A 21,736-nucleotide genomic window follows, 5' to 3' on the forward strand; every position below is an offset into this window, starting at 1 on the left:
AGTAATCAAAATATAAGGCCAGTGTAGGCCACTAACAAATCATTGTAGGTGAATTCATAAAATATCAATAAAACACACAATAAAAGAATTAGTAAATAGATAAATAAAATACAATAAAAATATAACAATTTGTCCAATAAATGGCAATGAGGTAAAAGCGTAGTTAAGAGGTCAAGTAAAACAATTACAGACTGGGCTGGGGAGATTTGAAATTAAAGCTTTTAACTAGCCATAAGAGATGAGCGAGCTTAGACCAAGGGACTGTTGGGCTGAGTTCCAGGTTCTAGGGGCATCAAAGCTAAAGGCTGTCTTACCAAGTTCAGAGTGAACGTTGGGAACTCTGAGCTGGAGATGGTTAGAAGAGCGGGTATGGTGGACATGTGACGGCCAGAGTAGCAGTGAAGAGATGTAGGGTGTGAGTTTACTCATGATGGCTTTGTATATGTACAGAGCCAGTTACAAATCTGATAGCCGAATGATAGACAGTATCAAGAGAAGTAAGGGTAGCATTCTTATAAATAACATCTCCTTAATCCAGCAATGGCAAAAAGACAGCTTCAACAATCCTTTTCCTGCATGGCATGGGAAGACTTGTTTTGTGTCTGTAAAGGAGACCAATCTTTTGCCTTAGCTATTTCGCTAGGTAATCAGTATGAAATGAGTAGTTCAGTTTGTCGTCAAGCCAGATGCCCAGGTACTTGTATACAGAAACTTGCTCAATTTTGTTGTCGTTTAAGGTGGTAAGATGCAGTTTACTAAACTCAATGTCCCTCACCCTTGTAAACAGCATACATTTAGTTTGTTTGCATTTAAAACTAATTTAAGATTAATTAGTGCTTTTTGCAATGCATTGAAAGATTGCTGCAGATTGTCCATTGCTTGTGAGACAGATTTACTTACACAATACAAGACAGTGTCATATTTACACACTACACTAAGCCGAAATATAGTTAAACACTACCATTTAGCACTTGGAGGTCACTTAGAAACGTCTTTGGTTTTGAAGGAAAAGCAAATTGTTTTAAAAATATTTTAAAATAACAGGACATTGATTACAATTTAATTGAAATTCAGTGTAGACATTGTTAATGTTGTAAATGACCTTGGTGGATGATGGAAATCTGCTATCAGGAATATAGGACTAGGTGCAAGGTAGTCATTCAGACTCGTTTCAGAATCCCATGCATAAACACTACAGTGCTGGGGAAACAAACCGCTTGTACATGGTGTCAGTATATCGAAATGGATACACTTTACCCAAGAGATCAGATTCTGTTACGTTCAGTATCCCTATTTTTAGAGTTTCCTGCTTACCAAAAAAAGCCTGTCGTAGTCCCCTCTGATCTGAAGGAGCCTGGGTCTCTGTGACGCAGATGACCCTCGAGAGCCCTTCAGACGCCCGTCTCTAGTGCCCCCTGTGCCTGTTGCTCTGGCGCTCTGGTGGCGACGGCGGGCCTGGGTGGCGGGCGAGTGCCCGTGGCGGGCTGGCTGGCTGGCTGGGCTCCAGGGCGGCCATATTGAGCCAGGGGAGTGTGACGACTGAGCGGGTGCGGGAGGCCGTGTTGGGCGCCTGTGCTCCGACCTTGGCAGAGACGGCATCTCTCGGCAGGACCATCTGGGCTGCCACGCGGGGCGCTGAAGTTAACACACCCCGATGCCTCTCTCTGGTGCCCTCCTCGGCCTGCGTTTAGGTCGTCACTGTCGTCACAAAAAGATAATAATATACCTGCTGTAATAATTTGTAGTGATAGAGTAATTTCCTGTGTAGTAGCCGCATTGTGTATAAGCCGCAGGACAATGTTTTTGCAAGTTAAAAGAAACAAAACCATATTAATACCATATTAACTGCCCCCTTGTGTTAAACATTCATTTACAACTAAATGAATGTATAAGCCGCGGCTAATAGTTGGGAAATTACGGTAAAGGTATTAATATTGACTGACTTTTAAATCTACCTCAATTTTTATGATCAGTTTTGACTTAAATTTGTGTGCTACAGATGTACTGTATGGTTATCTTTGGATAAGTTTTTTGTCAGAAGTAATATTTAGTTTTTAGTTTGAAATGAGAATCACAGTTAATTATGCTGTGTCCTTTACAGACTGTCTACTATTTACTTTAGCCATTGTATAATTTACCATAAATTATGGACACACAGTTCATATCTAATCACAGGTAAACTCAAGCACCTCAGGATAATAATCTCATATCAGAGCCGTGAAACGTTCTCTGTTCTCTGTGCCCAAAAAAGGTGGAACCGCATCGTGGAACTGGTGGAGCACAAGAAGGACCACCTGGACTCGGTTCTGCGCATCCAGAACTACCTGCTGGAGTGCGCTGAGATCAAGTCGCAGATCCAGGACAAGCGCAAGGCCATCGACGCCACGCAGTACGTGGGCAGCGACCTGGGCAGCGTGCTGGCCTTGCAGCGCCGCCTCTCCACCATGGAGGGCGCTCTCTCCGTGCTGGAGCCCAAGCTGCTGCACCTGCAGCAGGAGGCAGAGGAGCTGGCCACCGCGCACCCGGACAAGGCCGTCGAGGTGCTCGTGCCCTTCGAGGGCATCAGCCTGGAGTGGGAGGAGCTCAAGAGGACGCTGCAGGGCTGCGAGGACTCGCTGACCGTGGCGGGGCGGCTACAGCAGTTCATCCAGGTCAGCAGATCGCCTTTACGTGCGTTCTTACAAGGACTGTGTTCTAACTTTATCTTTATTGTGTTCACATGTGTAATTTTAAATTATCTTTATTGTGTTTACATGTGTGTTTTAACTTTATTTTTATTGTGTTTACATGTGTGTTCTAACTTTATCTTTATTGTGTTCACATCTGTGTGTTCTAACTTTATCTTTATTGTGTTCACATGTGTGTTCTAAATTATCTTTATTGTGTTTACATGTGTGTTTTAACTTTATTTTTATTGTGTTTACATGTGTGTTCTAACTTTATCTTTATTGTGTTCACATGTGTATTCTAAATTATCTTTATTGTGTTCACATGTGTGTTTTAACTTTATTTTTAGTGTGTTCACATGTGTGTTCTAACTTTATCTCTTCTGTAAGTAGATTATTGTACTGTATGTGTGGCTGGGTGAAAGGTTAAAGATAAATTTTAGCTATCTAACAAAAAAAACTGTATTTTAAACTGTCTTTCACCCAGCCAGCCACACAATTGCTGTGTTGAAATTGACACAAAATGTGTTGTCCCTGAGCACACACAGACACATCACCTTTTAAAGTGTAACAGGCAACATGAGGATGAGGTGTTTCACTACAAGAGCCTAGAAGTGTCCTCTTATGGAGAGATACCCATCATCTAAGCCTATCTGTCTTTGATGCGTACCATTAAATCACAGGAATTCCATTATATTATTGGCTATCACTGTTTATTAGTTATCTCATGGAACTCCATGCCATGGTTATCATTGTGATTTCTAATGAATTACATTTCTGTTACATTTATGAAAGTAGCAGATCCTTTCATTCAAAGAACCTTAGAGGATGTGCAGACAATAATATGTGTGTTCCCTTGATATCAGACCCCTTACATTAGACATTAGGAACATGTTCTCCTCTGAAGGGTAATGTGCATCAGACTCATGACCTGGACGTTAGGTGCGGTCAGGAACGTAGATAGATAGATAGATAGATAGATAGATAGATAGATAGATAGATAGATCTTTATTGATCCCCAAGGGGAAATTCAAGGTCTCAGTAGCATACAGACATCACACACAACATGCACTTACAGCAGAAATGGTAAATATAAGTATAAACATATAACCAAACTCCACTGTACAAACGTGCCCTCTTCTGAGGCGTAACATGCGTTTCTTTCTCTCCACAGGACCTGGACTCCTTCCTGACGTGGCTGGTCCAGACACAGACGGCGGCGGCAGCCGACGAGCTGCCCAACACGCTGGAGGAGGCCGAGCGGCTCATCAACTGCCACGCGTCGCTCAAGGAGGAGATCGGCCGCTACGAGGAGGACTACGAGCGCCTGCAGGCGGTCAGCGAGCTCCTGGAGGCCGAGGAGGCGCCGCTGCCCTATGCCGCGCTGCAGCAGTGGCTACAGAAGCTGGACGTGGGCTGGAACAAGCTGCTGGAGATGTGGGAGAGCCGCCGAGAGGTGCTCGTCCAGGCGCACATCTTCCACCTGTTCATGCGCGACGTCAAGCAGGCCGAGGCCTTCCTCAACAACCAGGTGAGAGAGACGCTCCAAGGAAGACTTTGACTTTAGCTAGACTTCAATGAAACTTTTATTTTAGTTCAACTTTAATTGTACTTTTACTTTAGCACAACGTTACAGTAACAATATGTTTACTTTAGCTAAACTTTAATAAAACTTTTACTTTAACTCACTTGTTCATGCGTGAAGCAGGCCAAGGCCTTCCTCACTATGTGAGAGATAGAGATAGAGAGAGAGAGAAAGAGAGAGCGAGAGAGAGAGAAAGAGAGAGAACGAGAGAGAGAGACTGAACCACTGATGCGCCAATGAAGTATTTTACTTCAGATAAACTTTACGTAATAGCAAAGCACAAAAGAGTTTGAAGCTGTTAAAGCTGTTGATGTCAAAACTAAAACCCTATGGTTTTGACATAAATATAAGTACAAGAAAAGCTGTGCTTCAACATCAATGCAATAAATCCGTAAATAATATAAAAAGGGGAGTTTTCTTTACTAATATGCCACAAAACATTCTACATCAGAAATGGTTGCATGATAACCCACTGATCTCTCTGACGGAGGAGAGAAAGGACCAAGGCACAGTGCAGTGAGTCTGATCTGCAGGGCTGGAATTCATTAGTGTAAAAACTGGACAAAGGGGTCTGTCATGTGTATATCAAACTCATGCAAGGTCCTGGTCCAGGCCAAAGGAGAAGCTAAAGCAGACCCAACATCTGGGAGTCATCTCCGGACATTTGTGTGTTGGCCCCTCATCTCCGGACATTTGTGTCCTGGTCCCTGTCTTTGGTGATTGGAGTGGCTTAATGGCTTAATTATATCAAGCGGTGAAGGCTTGCTTTTGAAGCTGTGACTGTACTGCTGAAATTAATCCTTTGATCTCCCCATTCATCATATTTGTACTTTATGTTATTTTTAAGTTGTACTAAGCAGGTAGTAATCTTTCGGTCTTACACGCCAGTCTGGCTTCGTAGTTTTTTGTTTTACTTTTCATCAGCGCAAGTCTCCACATAAGATCCATATAATTAGTCTCGTTGACACCAGACTCTTCTCAATTGAGAGTGGGTCTGGAAAAGATTCATTGACTTACAACTTTCAGCAGGGGCGGAAATTAAAATTAGCAGTGAAATTAAACTTAAATTGGTGCATTAAACTCTTACCAAATCATTTAAGAAATGTAACAATCTTGTAAACGAAGGTTTTAAACGCAGTTGTTTCAATTCAATTCCAAAGAAATACATGTCCATACCGGATTAGCGATTGTGTTTGCGTGCCCATGTTTTAGGGACATTGAAAATTCAATGGCCTCTTGGCCAGACACACCTGCAGAGCAAATCCCAAATCCCCATAAAAGTTGTGGCTTGGGAGACAGCGACTTGAGCTCAGTTCAGCTAGCTTACATTCGAGAATTATAATGAATAGAAATATTTTTAAGTTTAAGGACTTTGTGTTTTACATTGGATACTAGAATATAGATAGACATGGCCAATTATGAAACACTCAGTCAGAGCGCGAGGCAATGAGGCAGTCGCTCAGTGCGGGAGTGGAGCGAGACTGGGCTGAATGTCAGATCACGTCTCCCAGGGCTCTCCGTACGTGTGTCAGAGCATGTGTCCTCCTGGGTCTACGAGCCAGACTGCTCGCTGCTCGTTTGCTCGCTTGCACAGTGCTACTGTGGTTCTGTGCCCGCAGGCACAGAACAAGAGGCCAAGGGATTTCTACTATTATTTGTGTCAGGGAGAGAGGGAGGGAGAGTGAGAAGGAGAGAGAGAGAGAGAGAGAGAGAGATGGGAGAGAGGGAGAGAGAGATGGAGAGAGATGGGAAAGAGAGAGTTGGAGAGTGAGAGAGATGGGAGAGAGGGGGAGAGACATGGGAGAGAGGTAGAGAGATGTAGAGAGAAATGGAGAGAGAGAGAGATGGGAGAGAGGGAGAGAGAGATGGAGAGAAATGGGAAAGAGGTAGAGAGAGAGATGAGAGAGAGAGAGAGAGAGAGAGATGGGAGGGAGCAGCTCTATAGTAACTATTCATGACTTCCATATTCATTAGGATCACATTATCTGCATATCTGCTTCTGCTTCACATGAAGGCATCTGAGGTTAACATGCAATGAGATCGCTAATGAATTTGCCTCTAATATTGCTCCAGGCAATAGTGTGGCCTTAATGAGCATGTAGTTAATTAGACTTTTAAGGGAAGGTGTCATGTTATCATCGCACAAAATCAGCACTCTAGAGGGAGAAAGGAAAGCTTTGATTTGAGTTTTATTCCATGTCATTTTCTTTCTCAAATTTGTGTGGTTATTTTCCACTAAAATTAATTATGCAAAGAGCCTAACAAGCTTGAGATGTTATCATTTGGAACGTTTAGAATGTTTTTGCAAACAATGGCTGGATTGTAAATGCAGAAAAGCAACTGTGTGCGTTGAAAATCTGAAAGCTCTTCTAAACAAAGTTGACCAAGCTCTCTTAAGTTGAGGTTTTAATTATAATCCCTTCTGAAAATGATGGGAGATATAGTTGGACAGTGCCACTCCAATCTGATTTAGACTCTTACCGCAGCATCAAGGTTGTGTCTGTAACACTCTTGTTTCCACTTTCTCCTCTTCCTCATCCTCCTCCTCCTCCTCCTCCTCCTTCTTCTCTTTCTCCTCCTCCTCATTCTCCCTTTTCTTCTTCTTTTCCTCCTCCTCCTCCTCCTCTTCCTCTTCCTCTTCCTCCTCCTCCTCCTCCTCCTCCTCCTCTTCCTCTTCCTCCTCCTCTTCCTCCTCCTCCTCCTCCCCCCAGGAGTCAGGCCTGGCTCACGTGGAGTTGCCCACCACAGTGGAGACAGTGGAGGCGGCCATCAAGAAGCACAAGGAGTTCACCACCACCATGGAGCTCAACCTGCACCGCATCAAGGCCGTCATCGAGGCCGGGGAGAGCCTCATCAGCCAGAGCAACATCTACTCCGAGCGCATCAAGGAGCGCGTGGACACCCTCGCCAACAGGTCAGTGTACTCACCACATCCCCTGACCTGCGAGCGTACGTACACAGTTGTATTCGACAGACTGCTGGTGATTTGTAATGCAAGGATTTCTAAATTGTATGTGTGTTCTTCATAATTGAACAAACAAAAATCAAAGCCTGTCACGACGTGACAAACCTACCCACTGAAATAGGTAAAACGCGTACGCACCTCAAACCAATCCCACTGAAATAGGTAAAACGCAGACGCACCTCTTCAGAAGGAGAGTATACTGTTGCTGCTAATCCCCAAAACTGTCTGTTTTTAATTATTGGATTAAAATACTTTTTGTTTAAAAATGCCTCTCTGCATTAAGACTTGGGCATTAAGGCAGTTTAATCCCCAAATGTAAGGTATTTCACTTTTTCCATGTTGATAAAGACATGTGGCAAAGTGATGACACAAGGCGAAGAATGACAAGCTAACAGCTTTTTCTTTTTATAATTAGACATTATGGTGTCGCCACGTTCTCCAGTGCTTCTGTTTTCTCTCTTTGTGTGGAGATGGAGACACGGACTGTAGTGAAGTGTCACAGTGTGTGTGAGAACAGGGTGAACAAAAGCATATGCCCGTGCCAGGACTCAAGCCAGCATGAATGGACTTATTCACAGAGCATGAAATCCCCCTGGTGTGTGTGTGTGTGTGTGTGTGTGTGAGAGAGAGAGAGAGAGAGAGAGAGAGAGAGAGAGAGAGATGGGGGTGGAGTAATGGGTTTAGTTTCATTTCATTTGTTTCCTGTTCAAACATTTTATGAATGACGTATTCCCTGCTGCTCCACCAGACATAATGCAATATCAGGATTACACTCTGATCTGTGGAATAAATCATCTGATGACAGGGTTTATATTTAATCATACAGCACAACTACAGTTCATGTTAACACAAACTTTGTGAACACAAATCTATCTATCATAAATTTATTGATATTACCTGAAATACACAATTAATTAGCATATTTATAACATATTTACACAATATAGTAACTTATTAATGTATTACAGTTTTTTACAACTGTTTACACACGTTTTCAAAACTCTGTGTCTATTTTTCAAAACTCCACACACAAAACCCACAATTACTCACACAAAATGCAAAATGCCTCAAATCTCCAGCAAAATGACACACAACATTCAAAATGCCAAAAACACATGTTTAAAGCAAACATTCGCCTCACACACTTTTGTCATAATATGACATTTTGGATACATTATGTACACACTGTTGCTCAAAACCTAAAGCTCTTCTGTCTTTCATCGGCTTTATGTATTTCCGTAGAAGAGTGAAAGTAAAATGGTATCTACACAGAGAAGTTGAAATATACAGTAAAGTGCTAAAAAACGGAATTTTCCTTTAAGTCGACTTTTTGTAGAACATTACTGTAGTGTAAGCTAAAGTCTGATTACTGTCATTTTCCTTTCAAAGTTGAAGTTCATTGGTTCTGAACATTTCAACCGGAAATCCTCTAGGAGCAGATAGAGAGTATATCTATTTATAGGCCTATACTACAATCCATACCTACATATAGAGTGTCTATTTATAGGCCTATACTACAATCCATACCTACATATAGAGTGTCTATTCATAGGCCTATACTACAATCCATACCTACATATAGAGTGTCTATTTATAGGCCTATACTAAGGCAATGACTGGATGGTGTTCAGTAAAGTAATGAGTGTTTACACATGTGAAGAGAGAGAGTGAAGCACTGGTGATTTAGTGGCATTTTGATGGGTTGTGTTTGAAAAACGAAATCAAGTTACTTCCTGTTAGATTGTTGTGTGTTAGGTAGAAAATTGTGTGTGGTGTTTTGCAAAATGTTTTTTAGTACATTGAAAACTGAGTCAAACATTGAGAATTAGTGTATGGTTTTGCAGATTTGGTGTGGGGTTATGATGTTTGGTAGACATGTTTAGAAAATTGTGTGAGAAGCAAAGATTTAGTGTGTAAGCAGTTGAAAAAAACTGTAATATGTAGTAATTTGTCCAGTCTCTCCAGGGTTTGGCAGCCCTGATCAACAAAAGCTACTGTATACTATGGAAACTACAAAATGAGTTTTGTAAATAGTTTTGTCTCAAAGCATCTGCTGAATCCGTAAACTTACACTTGAACTTAAGCTTAGATGGTGATGGTGATGGTGTTGTGATGGTGTTGTGTTGTGATATGTTATGTTCTTTCCATTGTAGGGGAAACCAGAACCGGGAGCTGGCTCAGCAGTGGCTCAGTAAACTCAATGACCAGTGGGAACTACAAAGCTTCCTGCAGGACTGCCATGAGGTATGGACACTTCTTATCAACCTGGTGAAGTGTGTGTGCGTGTGTGTGCGTCTGTGTGTGTTTGTGTGTGTGTGTGTGTGTGTGTGTGTGTGTGTGTGTGTGTGTGTGTGTGTGTGTGTGTGTGTGTGTGTGTGTGTGTGTGTGTTTGTGTGTGTCTGCACTTGACTGAGTAAGAAGTCTGTGTCTGTAACAGAGGAGCGTCGGCAGAAAGATACTTGGGCGGGATTGTAGCCTGATCATGTTTGGGATGCTGTTGATGATGTATTTGAGGTTTGTTTGTGTGAAATACATATTTGTCAGACATTTTTTTCACTATTGGTTGCTGTTGCTAAATGCTGAACTCACATTGGGCCACACGTCTAAATTCCATTAAACAAACTGGTCTGTCTTGACATTTAGAAATCTAAATCTAGAATTGCATACTTACATTGGCTTAACTTGATTAGATGGGATTGATAATGGTTTCCCAAAACTGACTGAAAAGTGTCTGCTTCAGCCGAGGGTTGGCAATGCAATCATCATTTTGGGCGTTTTGGTTTAATCACTTGTGTAATCTTGTTGATGGAACATGAGCAATGTGGATTTTGTGTTGTCGGATTGGTTGAGACCTTGAGAGTTCTGAGAGATTTGTGTCCTTTATGCTAGGCTAGGGTGATTATTGGCTAATCCATCCCCTGATGGGCATGGGGCGGTGAGTGCCAGGCTCATGTCAGATGCGCTCCAGTCAGTTACATTATGCTTTTGAACTGCTATTGAAGTGCTATGGCATTGTCCTGACTTGAAACTTATACAAATGTATATACAATACAGTTCAATACATACTGATTGTGCCTTTTGGAATGTGGGGTGAGCGTGGGAACACACTCTCTTGCAGTGCCACCACCAGCACCTCAGCCCTGTATTGAATACCATGCAAGCCAATGGAAAAGTGCCACTGCAAATGTGATGGTGCATTCAGGACAGCTGGAATCCTACACATAGGCCCTTTAGCAGTTTTTGCTTTGAGTTGTGACCTCCCTGTGGCTGTGCTCAGTCTTATATGAGAGCTACAGTATCGATTAGCATCACAGTTCTCAGTCCGCTCGACTGCACACTCCTGCTCGAAGAGCCTAAAAGCTGCCAGTGCTTAGAAACAGCTCACTCTTTCATCCCTGCTAATCCTGCCAGCGCTCACTTCAGACGTTTGCCTTCTCTCATTTCTTAAAACTACAAGAATTAAGCTCATTTTGCTCATTTTTTTATTGATGGGTCATAATCCAGAATCTTATTGCGCAGATTATGATTGGCTGAGGGGATTTTCATCAGTTTCCCACCACTGCCCGGAACACAGAGCTTTATTTAGAATCTTCAGAGCTTTTTCCCCCTCACTTCTCTTTTTTCAACCTCTCTCTCTCTCTCTCTCTCTCTCATCCTCCGTTCAATTATTCACCACTTTATCTCATCTTGTATTCAACCAGGGGAGAAGTCTTATTTCCTGGTAAGGAGGATCCTCCTCAACCATCTTACTCTCAGGGCCAGATACATTATACGTACATTTGCGAACATAGTGATATCAGTGCCATGGACAAACCGCAGATAACAAATGCTGTGAGACTTGGTATTTATCAAACTTTCACTTGATTGGGTAATCTGCGACTTTCTCCGCCACCTACTGTAATTTACGAACGTCCACAACTGAGCGGCATAGCCTACACACAAGCGCAGTTGAATGAAATTAACTGATGACAACATTAAAAAGAATCAAATGTTTAGCGATCATGAAATAATACAATACATGATAAGATGTCAACAAGCAGGGAGATAATGAATATCAGTATAGTTCTACTCAAACTATTTGTGCACATAGGCTATGGAAGATTGGTCAAATCTAGCAAGTAGGAAAGTTTAAGTGGAAGACGTGAAAGTGAAAGTAAGACATCGGAAAGGCCAACGAAAGTTAAGGTTGCTTTTTATATAGTACAAAGACGCAAAACTGGTGCTCTAAATTGTGATTCTGTTGTCTTTGAAAGGTTCTCATATTGACAGGGATGGATTACTGCACGGGCCTACCGGGCCCAGGCCCAGGGGCCCAAGGGGTCTGGGGGCCCTGAAGCCCAAGCCTTTGCATGGAATCATTGCCTCCATATCAACAAATCAGGATGTAGGCTATGAATCTCATTGAATTTAGTATTAGCCATCCCCAGAATGCACCAGAATACAGGAAATCACATTAAACAAATTAAAAATGTTCTGGGGGAGGACCCCCTAACCCCCCCTCCCACATATGCGACAATTGGTGGGGGGCCCTTAATACATCTGGGCCCAGGGGCTCAAAAGTTCATAATCCGTCCATGCATATTGACGCATTTAACCACAATTTGGATTAACACCTGCTTTTACAAGGCGGAGATATTTAGGCGCAGAATAGACATGCGCTTTCACGGGCAGTTTTTGTACATACCACGGAATGCATAGTTAGGCGCTCTTTACGCTTCCCCTCCCATCTCTTTACGGTAAACTTCCACTTTCCCCTTGGCCCTCCCATGAATGCATATGCATGACACGGAAAAACGCAATTTGCCATTTTCAGCTCCCGTGACAGGCAGTCTGCACTTTTATCTCAGTGCGGCCTGTTTGTACATACCTCGCCATGATTTTATGCACACGTTGCGAAACAAATACGCCTGAATTGTGTTCAGCCTCTCAACACTGTGTTCCCTAAAATACAATGAGTTCCTCAGTCCCCACCAGTGATATTTTGGTCCCAGTGATATTTGTTTGCTTAAAAGAAAGAGACTTCCTCGCTGGTTATACTGTATTTGGTCCCTAAAAGACAAAGGGCCAGATGTACTAACGCTTTTGCGCCCACTTCAGCCGTTTTTGTTTCGCAACGTGCGTGTAAAAACATTTTGTGAGTGGACAAAAATGCAATCAAGTTATGAAACGAGACATTGCCATTATCTTTGTTATGTGAAGGCTATATTTTATTAGACCTATGAGGTAAATGCAGAGAAAGGAACATGTAGTTTAGTATGTGTTGCGTTAAAATCTATTGTTAAATTATATGTTATTTAAGCCTTACTCAACCTCTTTCTTATCTTCATACGTCTTTTTAAGTGACACAGACATAAAAGGTGCAACAATCTAATCTTAAATAATTATTATTTATGTCTGTGTGTGGTGTAGAGCCTACTTGGGATGCTTACATGCGGATGTCTGTGTGTGGTGTATAGCCTACTTGGGATGCGGATCTCAAAGTTTTTCTATGTTGGTATTGATGTGAATTAATGCGTAGAAGCGAAGTTTAAACGGTAGGCCTATAGCTGTGACGTGCAGTCACCTGACGACACCATCAAATTAGAGGATATTTCAGAACTATTAACATGGACAGCTCCCCTTAAGAGCATCTTAAGAGCAGTGCACGCGCGTTTGCGCTACTAGCATGTTCGAGAAACAGTCGGAAAAACCAAACGAACGATCGTAAGATGAATCGTAGAAAACCCTCGTAAGTGCGTGTATCCACCGTTATCGGGAAGCCGGGCCCATGTTTGTCTTTGGCTGGTGAGCTTCACGTGCAGTGTGAGGTCCCTAGTGACACCCAGAAATGACCCCCCCTCTCTCTCCCTGTATGGTTTATTTGACTCATTCCTCCCTCTCCCCTCTCTCTCCCTGTATGGTTTATTTGAGTCTCTCCTCCCTCTCTCCTCCATCTCTCTCTCTCTCTCCCTGTATGGTTTATTTGACTCATTCCTCCCTCTCTCTCTCTCTCCTGTATGGTTTATTTGAGTCTCTCCTCCCTCTCTCCTCCATCTCTCTCTCTCCTCTCTTTCTCCCTGTATGGTTTATTTGAGTCTCCCCTCCCTCTCTCCTCCATCTCTCTCTCTCTCCTCTCTCTCTCTCTCTCTCTCTCTCTCCCTGTATGGTTTATTTGACTCCCTCTTCCCTCTCTCACTCTTCCCTCCTCTTCCCTTGCCTTGCGTGGATCCTCTCCCCCTGTCTGGATGCTGATACTCTGTTTGCTGGCTAGTGCTGCAGCATGTTTACAAGAGCCCAGTATTTGCACAGACAGGATACTAATATATATAATATATAGCACTAATATATATATGTGTGTGTGTGTGTGTGTGTGTGTGTGTGTGTGTGTTTTGTGGGAAGAGTCAGAGAGTAAGAGAAGGGGTGGGGGTGGAGAGCAATGGGGGAAAAAGACAATATGGAAATGCACGAGCTCTGAGAGCTCACTGAGAGAGGCTACACCGCCTCCAAAGAGGAGGAGAGAAAAAACTCTCCCTCCCTCCCTCCCTCCCTCTCTCTTGTGCCCTCCCTCTCTCTCTCCCTCTCCCTTGTAATCTCTCTCTTGCTCTCTCCCTCTCTCTCTCTCTCTCCCCCTCTTTCCCTCTCTCTCTCTCTCCTCCCTCCCTCCCTCCCTCTCTCTCTCTCTCTCTCTCTCTCTACCTCCCTCTCTCCTTCTCCCTCTCCCTCTCTGCTGAGCGCCGCCCCCTCCCTCCACCTCAGCGTTCCCACAGCATCAATAATCAGAGCAGCCCAGCATCCAGGGCACCTCTCTGCTCCTCTCTCCATCTCTCTCTCTCTCTCTCTCCATTTCTCTCTCTCTCCCCTCTCTCATCTCTCGCTTCTCGCTGTGCTCACGGCGTGAACCAGAAAGGGAATGAATGAGAGGAGGTGCCGGGCGCCAGAACCATTTTTATTGTTTTGATTTTTTCTTCCTCTGATCCTTTTCCTTCTGCCCGACCTTGCTGTCTTTCGTCACCGGTGTGTGTGTGTGTGTGTGTGTGTGTGTGTGTGTGTGTGTGTGTGTGTGTGTGTGTGTGTGTGTGTGTGTGTGTGTGTGTGTGTGTGTCCACTCCGTGGATTTGAAATTGAAACGGACCGCGGAATGTAGGAGTCAGAGGACATCAATCTCTCTCTCTCTCGGTCTTTTCCTCCGCGTGCTGGTTCTCATTCCCGCTCTCCGGCGTGGTGTGTGTGTGTGTGTGTGTGTGTGAGCGGGGGGAGCGTTGCTCTGGCGGGACGCTCTGGTACAGTGGCTGGCTTTGGAGGCACGTTAGCCGGAGGTTGAGGCTAAGGATGCGGACGCAGAAACGCATGTGACGCCCGTCGGACGTTATCTGTGCGAGGGTCCAGGACTCGTCCATAATCACTGGTAATCAGCATACCCTCTCTATGGGACTGGAAGAGGAGGGAGAGATGCGGAGGGAGGGATGGAGGGATGGATATATGGATGGAGGGAGGGAGGGAGGGAGAGATGGATGGATGGAGGGAGAGATGGATGGAGGGATGGATGGATGGATGGATGGATGGATGGATGGACACATGTGACTGAGAGCCTCTGTAGGAGCATGGAAGAGTGGAGTGAGTGAGTGAGTGAATGAGCGAGCGAGTGAGTGAGTGAGAGAGTGGACGGAGGGATGGATGAAGGAATGCAGGGATGGCGGAATGAAAGCATAGAGGATGTTCCATGTGAGTAAAAGCCACCATAGGAGGAGTGGAGTGGAGTGAGTGGACTGAGGAATGGACAGAGAGAGAAGTGTGTGTGTGTGTGTGTGTGTGTGTGTGTGTGTGTGTGTGTGTGTGTGTGTGTGTGTGTGTGTGTGTGTGTGTGTACTATATACAGGGTGAGCGCGTGCTGTGCTGTCAGTGTGTCAGGTGACCTACTCATGCTGCTCATGCTCCTTGTGTTTGTTCAGCTCTCAGGCCATACGCCACTGACAACCCTGCTCAGGGTACACACACACACACACACACACACACACACACACACACACACAGACATCCCTGCTCAGGGTACACAGATAGGGGAGTCAGTTAGGAGCTTCAGTGTTCTTTTAGAGTGTGTGTGTGTGTGTGTGTGTGTGTGTGTGTGTGTGTGTGTGTGTGCATTCACACCATGTTATGCTTTTATCAAGTCTGTAAATGTGTGTTGATACTGTTAGCTGTGTTTATGTGGACACTTGCATGTTTGTCTCTCTTTGTGTGTGTGTGTGTGTGTGTGTGTGTGTGTGTGTGTGTGTGTGTGTGTGTGTGTGTGTGTGTGTGTGTACATGTGTACCTCTAAGAGTGTTTGTTTATTTGTCAGCATGCGGAAATACAGTATCTCACAATGTCCGTGTCCTCCCTATCTCTCTCTCTCTCCCTCCCTCTTGCTCTCTTTCTCTCTCTCTCTTTGTCTCTCCCTCTCTCTCTCTCTCTCTCTCTCTCTCTCTCTCTCTCTCTCTCTCTCTCTCTCTCTCCTATATGTCCAGCTAGGGGACTGGGTGGCAGAGAAGATGCTCATGGCGCGCGACACGTCCCGTGACGAGATGCAGAAGCTGCACAAGAAGTGGCTGAAGCACCAGGCCTTTATGGCCGAGCTGGCACAGAACAAGGAGTGGCTGGACAAGATCGAGAAGGTGAGGACCGACTAACTAGTTCAAATTCACTTCCTGCTTGTCCACTGACCAGCTGTCTTTAAAAGTAACAGAGCATTAAGTGTTACAGGCTATACGAGGTGCACAGCTGAAGCATTTCGTTAGCGGAGCGCTAAAATCATTTTAGAAGACTGGTCTATTTTATTTCCGAATGAACGCGCCACTTACACGTCTGGTGTAGCCAGTTCCATTGATTACAGTGGAAGCTAATTGTTGCAGAGTACGCACAGTGAACAGAGTGCTTCAGTTACGTGCCTGGTGTAGCTTGCCTGTTGGTGTCAATATAGTGAAAGATGGCATGGGGTGTGGTGTGGTGTTAGACTGTATTATGACTCCAGAAAGGTTTTTACCATACATGTGGTGTTCTGATTTTACCAGCGTTGCAAGATGACAGACTCACTGGGATTCATTAATGTTGGCAAAGTAAACTGTGTGGGTTGTTTGAATGACACGATTAGCACGAGTCCCAGTTTTACCCTGCATGTCAAGTTTTTACCGTTGTATAGTTGAGACTATATACAGTACTTGCATGATGTCAAAACCTTCGTATTCTTTGCCGATCATATGACCATACTGAATGCCGGAATCGCCCAAACAATGTAACACTCAGTAGAAGTGTATGCGAACAGAATGACATAATGAAGCTGTAGCTGGACCGGACCTGTTGTGTACGTCAGGAGATATGTAGGCTATGTCATCTGGCTTTGTAGCTGAATGTGCTTTTCCTTTGGTGGTGACTTGCCATGGATCATGAATGTCATGTTTGTCACCGTAAGCACAAAATAGTGCAGGACGGCGGCTTTCTACCGCGTGACATAGTGACCATGTCTTTGTTAACTTTTTTTCTGAAAATGTTGTCCTCTTTGACCTCGTCTGGTTTTATTTTAAGAAGAGAAATTGCTTAAGACACAGGTGTAGTGATGCTTGGCTATGCTGACAATTGCAAGGGAAACTACATTGTGATGTGGCCATTTTTCATAGATGTTTATGTGCTGATATTTGTGAATTCATACAAATCTGCAAGACAGATAGTCTGATGCCGTACGATTAAGCTTGTAAACTGCATATTTGAGGCTGAAGTCAAAATCTCTGTGCTTCCTCATTGGATTAAGTGTTACATGATTTGTTACTATGTGTGAAAGACCACTAACACTATGGAGCTCTGTGGCAGTTTCAGATCTTGCTGGTAGGGTAGTGATGACTCCGTGGCAGTTTAAGATCTTGCTGGTAGGGTAGTGATGGCTCTGTGGCAGTTTAAGATCTTGCTGGTAGGGTAGTGATGGCTCTGTGGCAGTTTAAGATCTTGCTGGTAGGGTAGTGATGACTCCGTGGCAGTTTAAGATCTTGCTGGTAGGGTAGTGATGGCTCTGTGGCAGTTTAAGATCTTGCTGGTAGCCAGGGTAGTGATGGCTCTGTGGCAGTTTAAGATCTTGCTGGGAGCCAGGGTAGTGATGTCTCTGTGTATGACGAAAAGTTTGTCTTGTTTTCTCAACCTGTGGGCTGCTTGGCTCAGCAGAGGGGTGTCAGTGAGGGTAGCGGTTGGAGGCCTTGGGGGAAAAGGATAGTGAAGGGACAAAGACAGTCCTTTTGTGATCAATCAAAACACTGACATTCCCACTGATACTCGGGACAGTTTTTGTTTTCAGCTTTATTGAATTCCCCTGATCCCTCCTCTGGTGTTGTTCTTCTCTGGTGTTCCTCCGATGTATGTTTCCAGTCACTGAGCGAACTCCAAGTTCAACTCCTATCCTCATGCTCAGAGGGCTGGGGGAAGTTCAACTCCTATCCTCATGCTCAGAGGGCTGGGGGAAGTTCAACTCCTATCCTCATGCTCAGAGGGCTGGGGGAAGTTCAACTCCTATCCTCATGCTCAGAGGGCTGGGGGAAGTTCAACTCCTATCCTCATGCTCAGAGGGCTGGGGGAAGTTCAACTCCGTGTCAGTGGAGAGACGGAGAGAAACGTGTTGTGACAGTTATTTTCCCACCCAAGTAATAGAGTCACATAGTTGCCAATGCCTCTGAACTGCAGCTGAAGAAGTGCTTTTTTGTTGTGAGTGCTTTGTGAGTGCCTCACCTAGTGTAAAACGCTCCGCTCTAAAAACGTTGGTAGGCCTAATACATAGTGAGCCTATATAGCAGCCTAGCTCCAAATAGTTGAGTGTTAAGTCTGACAGGCACTGTGCATTTTTTTTCAGTCGCATAACTCACACAACATGTTTCAAATGGATGTGATTGCTGTACTCACACAGTACATTCGACTGCTCAAACTGCAAGACAGCCGACAAAAATTCTTACAGTCTAGAAGTGCAATCGGATCAGACTGGAGCATTCATTGTTACGTCTTCTAATCGGGTGTCATGAACCTGCTCAATTTACACGAGAAGTCGAAGTCAAAGTCAAAGTGGAATTCAGCCTAAATCAAAAGTTGGTTGGATCCGACTGATACTGTACAGGGCTAAAATTGGGTCAGAATTCATTCCAGAGTGTCAGGGACAGTGTGGTGAATGCCAAAATTGGCGGTGGTAGTGTGGTGAAACAGGGTTTGAATGCAGTAGCCTGAAAACTCGTGAGCTCCAGGGAGTCTGGCCCTGCAATTAATTGACATCTGTAAGTCACTTTGGATTAAAGCATCAGCCAAAAAATTTATAAAGAATAAAAGCATGAAGTGTCATGCCCTTGTGATGTCATAAAGTGTGTGCTTGACAGTGGGGTGTTTAGGACGCAGTGGAGTCATGCCCTTGTGATGTCATTAAGAGTGTGCTTGACAGTGGGGCATGTAGGATGCAGTGGAGTCATGCCCTTGTGATGTCATTAAGAGTGTGCTTGACAGTGGGGCATGTAGGATGCAGTGGAGTCATGCCCTTGTGATGTCATTAAGAGTGTGCTTGACAGTGGGGCATGTAGGATGCAGTGGAGTCATGCCCTTGTGATGTCATTAAGAGTGTGCTTGACAGTGGGGCGTGTAGGACGCGGTGGAGTCATGACTCACATCAGGTGAAACATCACCTGGGGCCCGCTGTTTTCTCAAGTGTCACGCGCACCCCAAAAAAGCAACCTGAACTGGGCTGTTTTAAAATAGACCTGAGTGGGGAGAGAGGGAGGGAGAGAGAGAGAGAGAGAGAGAGAGAGAGAGAGAGAGAGAGAGAGTGTGAGAGAGAGAGAGAGAGAGAAAGAGAGAGAGAGAGAGAAAGAGTGAGAGAGAGAGAGAGAGAGAGGAGTGTGAGAGAGAGAGAGAGAGAGAGAGAGAGAGAGAGAGAGAGAGCTTGTGTGTGTGAGAGAGAGAGAGAGAGAGAGAGAGAGAGAGAGAGAGAGAGAGAGAGAGAGAGGAGAGAGTATATATATATATATATATATATAGAGAGTGTGAGAGAGAGAGAGAGAGAGAGAGGGAGAGAGAGGAGAGAGAGAGAGAGAGTGTGTGTGTGTGTGTGAGAGAGAGAGTGAGACAGTAAGAGAGTGAGAGAGAGAGAGAAAAAGACAGAAAGAGTGAGTGAGAGAGAGACTCTAGATGATCGTCCTTGTGTAGAAACTTTAGAGCAGTCTGGCAGCATCCCTCTGTTCTCCTCTGGGTGGATGGCACTACACTTGCCCGTTCGGTGCAGCACGGAGAGCGCATGCATAATGCACTGGTGACATGAATTCAGCAGCTTGCCTTTTATGGTAGAATCCTGATATTCAGGGCTTGAGGATGTGCAATTTCTTTCATGTGTTTTTGTTCTAGTTTCCATGTACTTTCTGTGTTTGTGTGTCTGATTTGGTGTGTGTACTGTATGTGTGTGTTTGTGGGTATGCATGCATGTGTGCCCATGTGCTGTCCTCTGTGTGTGTGTGCATGTGTGCACGCGCAGTCTATGTGTGTGCGTGTGTGTGTGTGCACACGCACATACACATTATTTGTGTGTGTGTGTGTGTGTGTGTGTGTGTGTGTGTGTGTGTGTGTGTGTGTGTGTGTGTGTACTGTGTGTGTGTGTGCGCACACACATAAACATTATTTCTGTGTACAGACTGTGTACTCAGCACAATACTGTCCTATTTACTGTCCAGCCGGTGCAGACTGGCCCAAGCTGGTGAGAGGAGATTGGTACGGTTGTCTGCGTGGCTGCTTCAGTGAGGACAAGGGCACAGAGGCACCACAACAGACGACTCCCATAAGGGGAGTAATATATCTTACTGTGAGGGCTCACTGACCAACTGAGGAGGATGAGACAAGGACCGCCATCAAGACCTCCGACAGGCCTCCGAGCTGGGCTGTGCAACAGTGCTGTCAGTCTTTTGTTTTAAGTCTGCTGTCTAGATACATGGACCCTCTATGCAAGGGGGCACGTATTTGTCATTCTCATTTCATATTCTACAGTCATACTTGTTCCAAAGCTTAGAAAGGATGCCTGCCTAGCATAGTTGTGTTTTGAAGGTTGCATTTGACCACTTACAGTGCCTATACAAATTGTTCACCCCCCTTGGATATTTCCACTTGTACTGCTTTTATAAATGGAATCTTGATCAATTTAATTTGGCCTTTTTTTACAATAATTTACAGAAATATAATGCTTATTTTGCATTATATGATTTTAATTAATTAACATTACTTTGTAGAAATTAAACAGGGGATTTTTGGAAATTATTGTTTAAAAAGGCCAAATTAACAAAAATTCCATTCATTAAAGCAATAAAAGGGGGGGGGGGGTGAATACTTTGTATAGGCACTGTATTCTCAGTTAACTCATACAGGTTTGACACATGCATAGACCTAGCCAGCCCCCAGTGTTCTACAGGAGGGGTGCAGAGAAGGCTAGGGAGCAGATGTCACTAAACTGAGGAGGCATGAGAAGGCTAGGGAGCAGAGGTCACTAAACTGAGGAGGCATGAGAAGGCTAGGGAGCAGAGGTCAGTATACTGAGGAGGCATGAAAAGGCTAGGGAGCAGAGGTCACTAAACTGAGGACACATGAGAAGGCTAGGGAACAGAGGTCAGTATGAGAAGGCTAAGGAGCAGAGGTCAGTATACTGAGGATACATGAGAAGGCTAGGGAGCAGAGGTCACTAAACTGAGGAGGCATGAGAAGGCTAGGGAACAGAGGTCACTAAACTGAGGAGGCATGAGGCCTTTGAGGTGTAAATCAGATAGGCCACCGCAAGCAGGTCAGCTCAGCCATGACAGCAACCACAGAGCAGCCTTGAGTAGTGTGTTCATCAGAGACACCCCACACCACACACTCACAGGAGGCAGACGTAGACACACACACACACACAGCACGCACAGCTTGCCCGGGCATAAAGACTTTTTCAGTGGAGCGTCTCCAGACTGAATGTCCTGAGCTCTGATTCTGTGGGCAGGGTAAATTCGGGTTGGCTTGCAGGTTACTCCAGTTTGGTACACAAAGGCAAACGTTCAAGGTGAATGCCTTATTTTCAACGTTTTTGTGTGAAAGTCACTCAATTTAACTGTTTACGTGTTTTCAGGGAACTAAAAGCACATGGGAAAAGCCCTTGCCTTTCTTTGCTGTGTTGTTGTTGTTTTGAATGCATCTCTGTGTTTGTGGGAAAGGCATCTGTGGGCCATTTGGAACTTTGAATGTAATTTCCGGATCTATGCATTTGGTGATGGATACAGATTAGCGTTCTGATTTAATTTAATGAGAGAAATGCTCTACAGACACAGACTTGCAGGACACATTGCAAAGAAGAGAAAATAATAGTAAAAAAAACAAAAACAAATCTGGAAACATTTCTAGTCCTCAAATCTTGCCAGGGTGAGATGATGGCTGACATGGTCGTGTATGTCACGGTTGAAGTGCTCAGGAGTCATCAAAGTCTTGCCAGGGTGAGATGATGGCTGACATGGTTAGGTATGTCACGGTTGAAGTGCTCAGGAG

The 21,736-nt window shown here is 44.5% G+C and overlaps 1 protein-coding gene across 8 annotated transcripts in view; it reads left to right on the top strand.

Annotated features, from left to right (window-relative positions):
* Positions 1–21,736, top strand: part of LOC125308793 (spectrin beta chain, non-erythrocytic 4-like) — a 95,141-nt gene that overhangs the window by 32,715 nt on the left and 40,690 nt on the right. For all 8 annotated transcript variants that reach the window (XM_048265390.1, XM_048265391.1, XM_048265393.1 and 5 more), the window contains exons 17-21: positions 2,252–2,651; positions 3,841–4,197; positions 6,963–7,165; positions 9,370–9,460; positions 15,700–15,846. In XM_048265390.1, coding sequence (XP_048121347.1) covers positions 2,252–2,651; positions 3,841–4,197; positions 6,963–7,165; positions 9,370–9,460; positions 15,700–15,846 — 1,198 coding nt within the window. The remainder of the gene's footprint in view (positions 1–2,251; positions 2,652–3,840; positions 4,198–6,962; positions 7,166–9,369; positions 9,461–15,699; positions 15,847–21,736) is intronic.

This window comes from Alosa alosa, chromosome 15, assembly GCF_017589495.1.
Source record: "Alosa alosa isolate M-15738 ecotype Scorff River chromosome 15, AALO_Geno_1.1, whole genome shotgun sequence".
NCBI lineage: Eukaryota > Metazoa > Chordata > Actinopteri > Clupeiformes > Clupeidae > Alosa > Alosa alosa.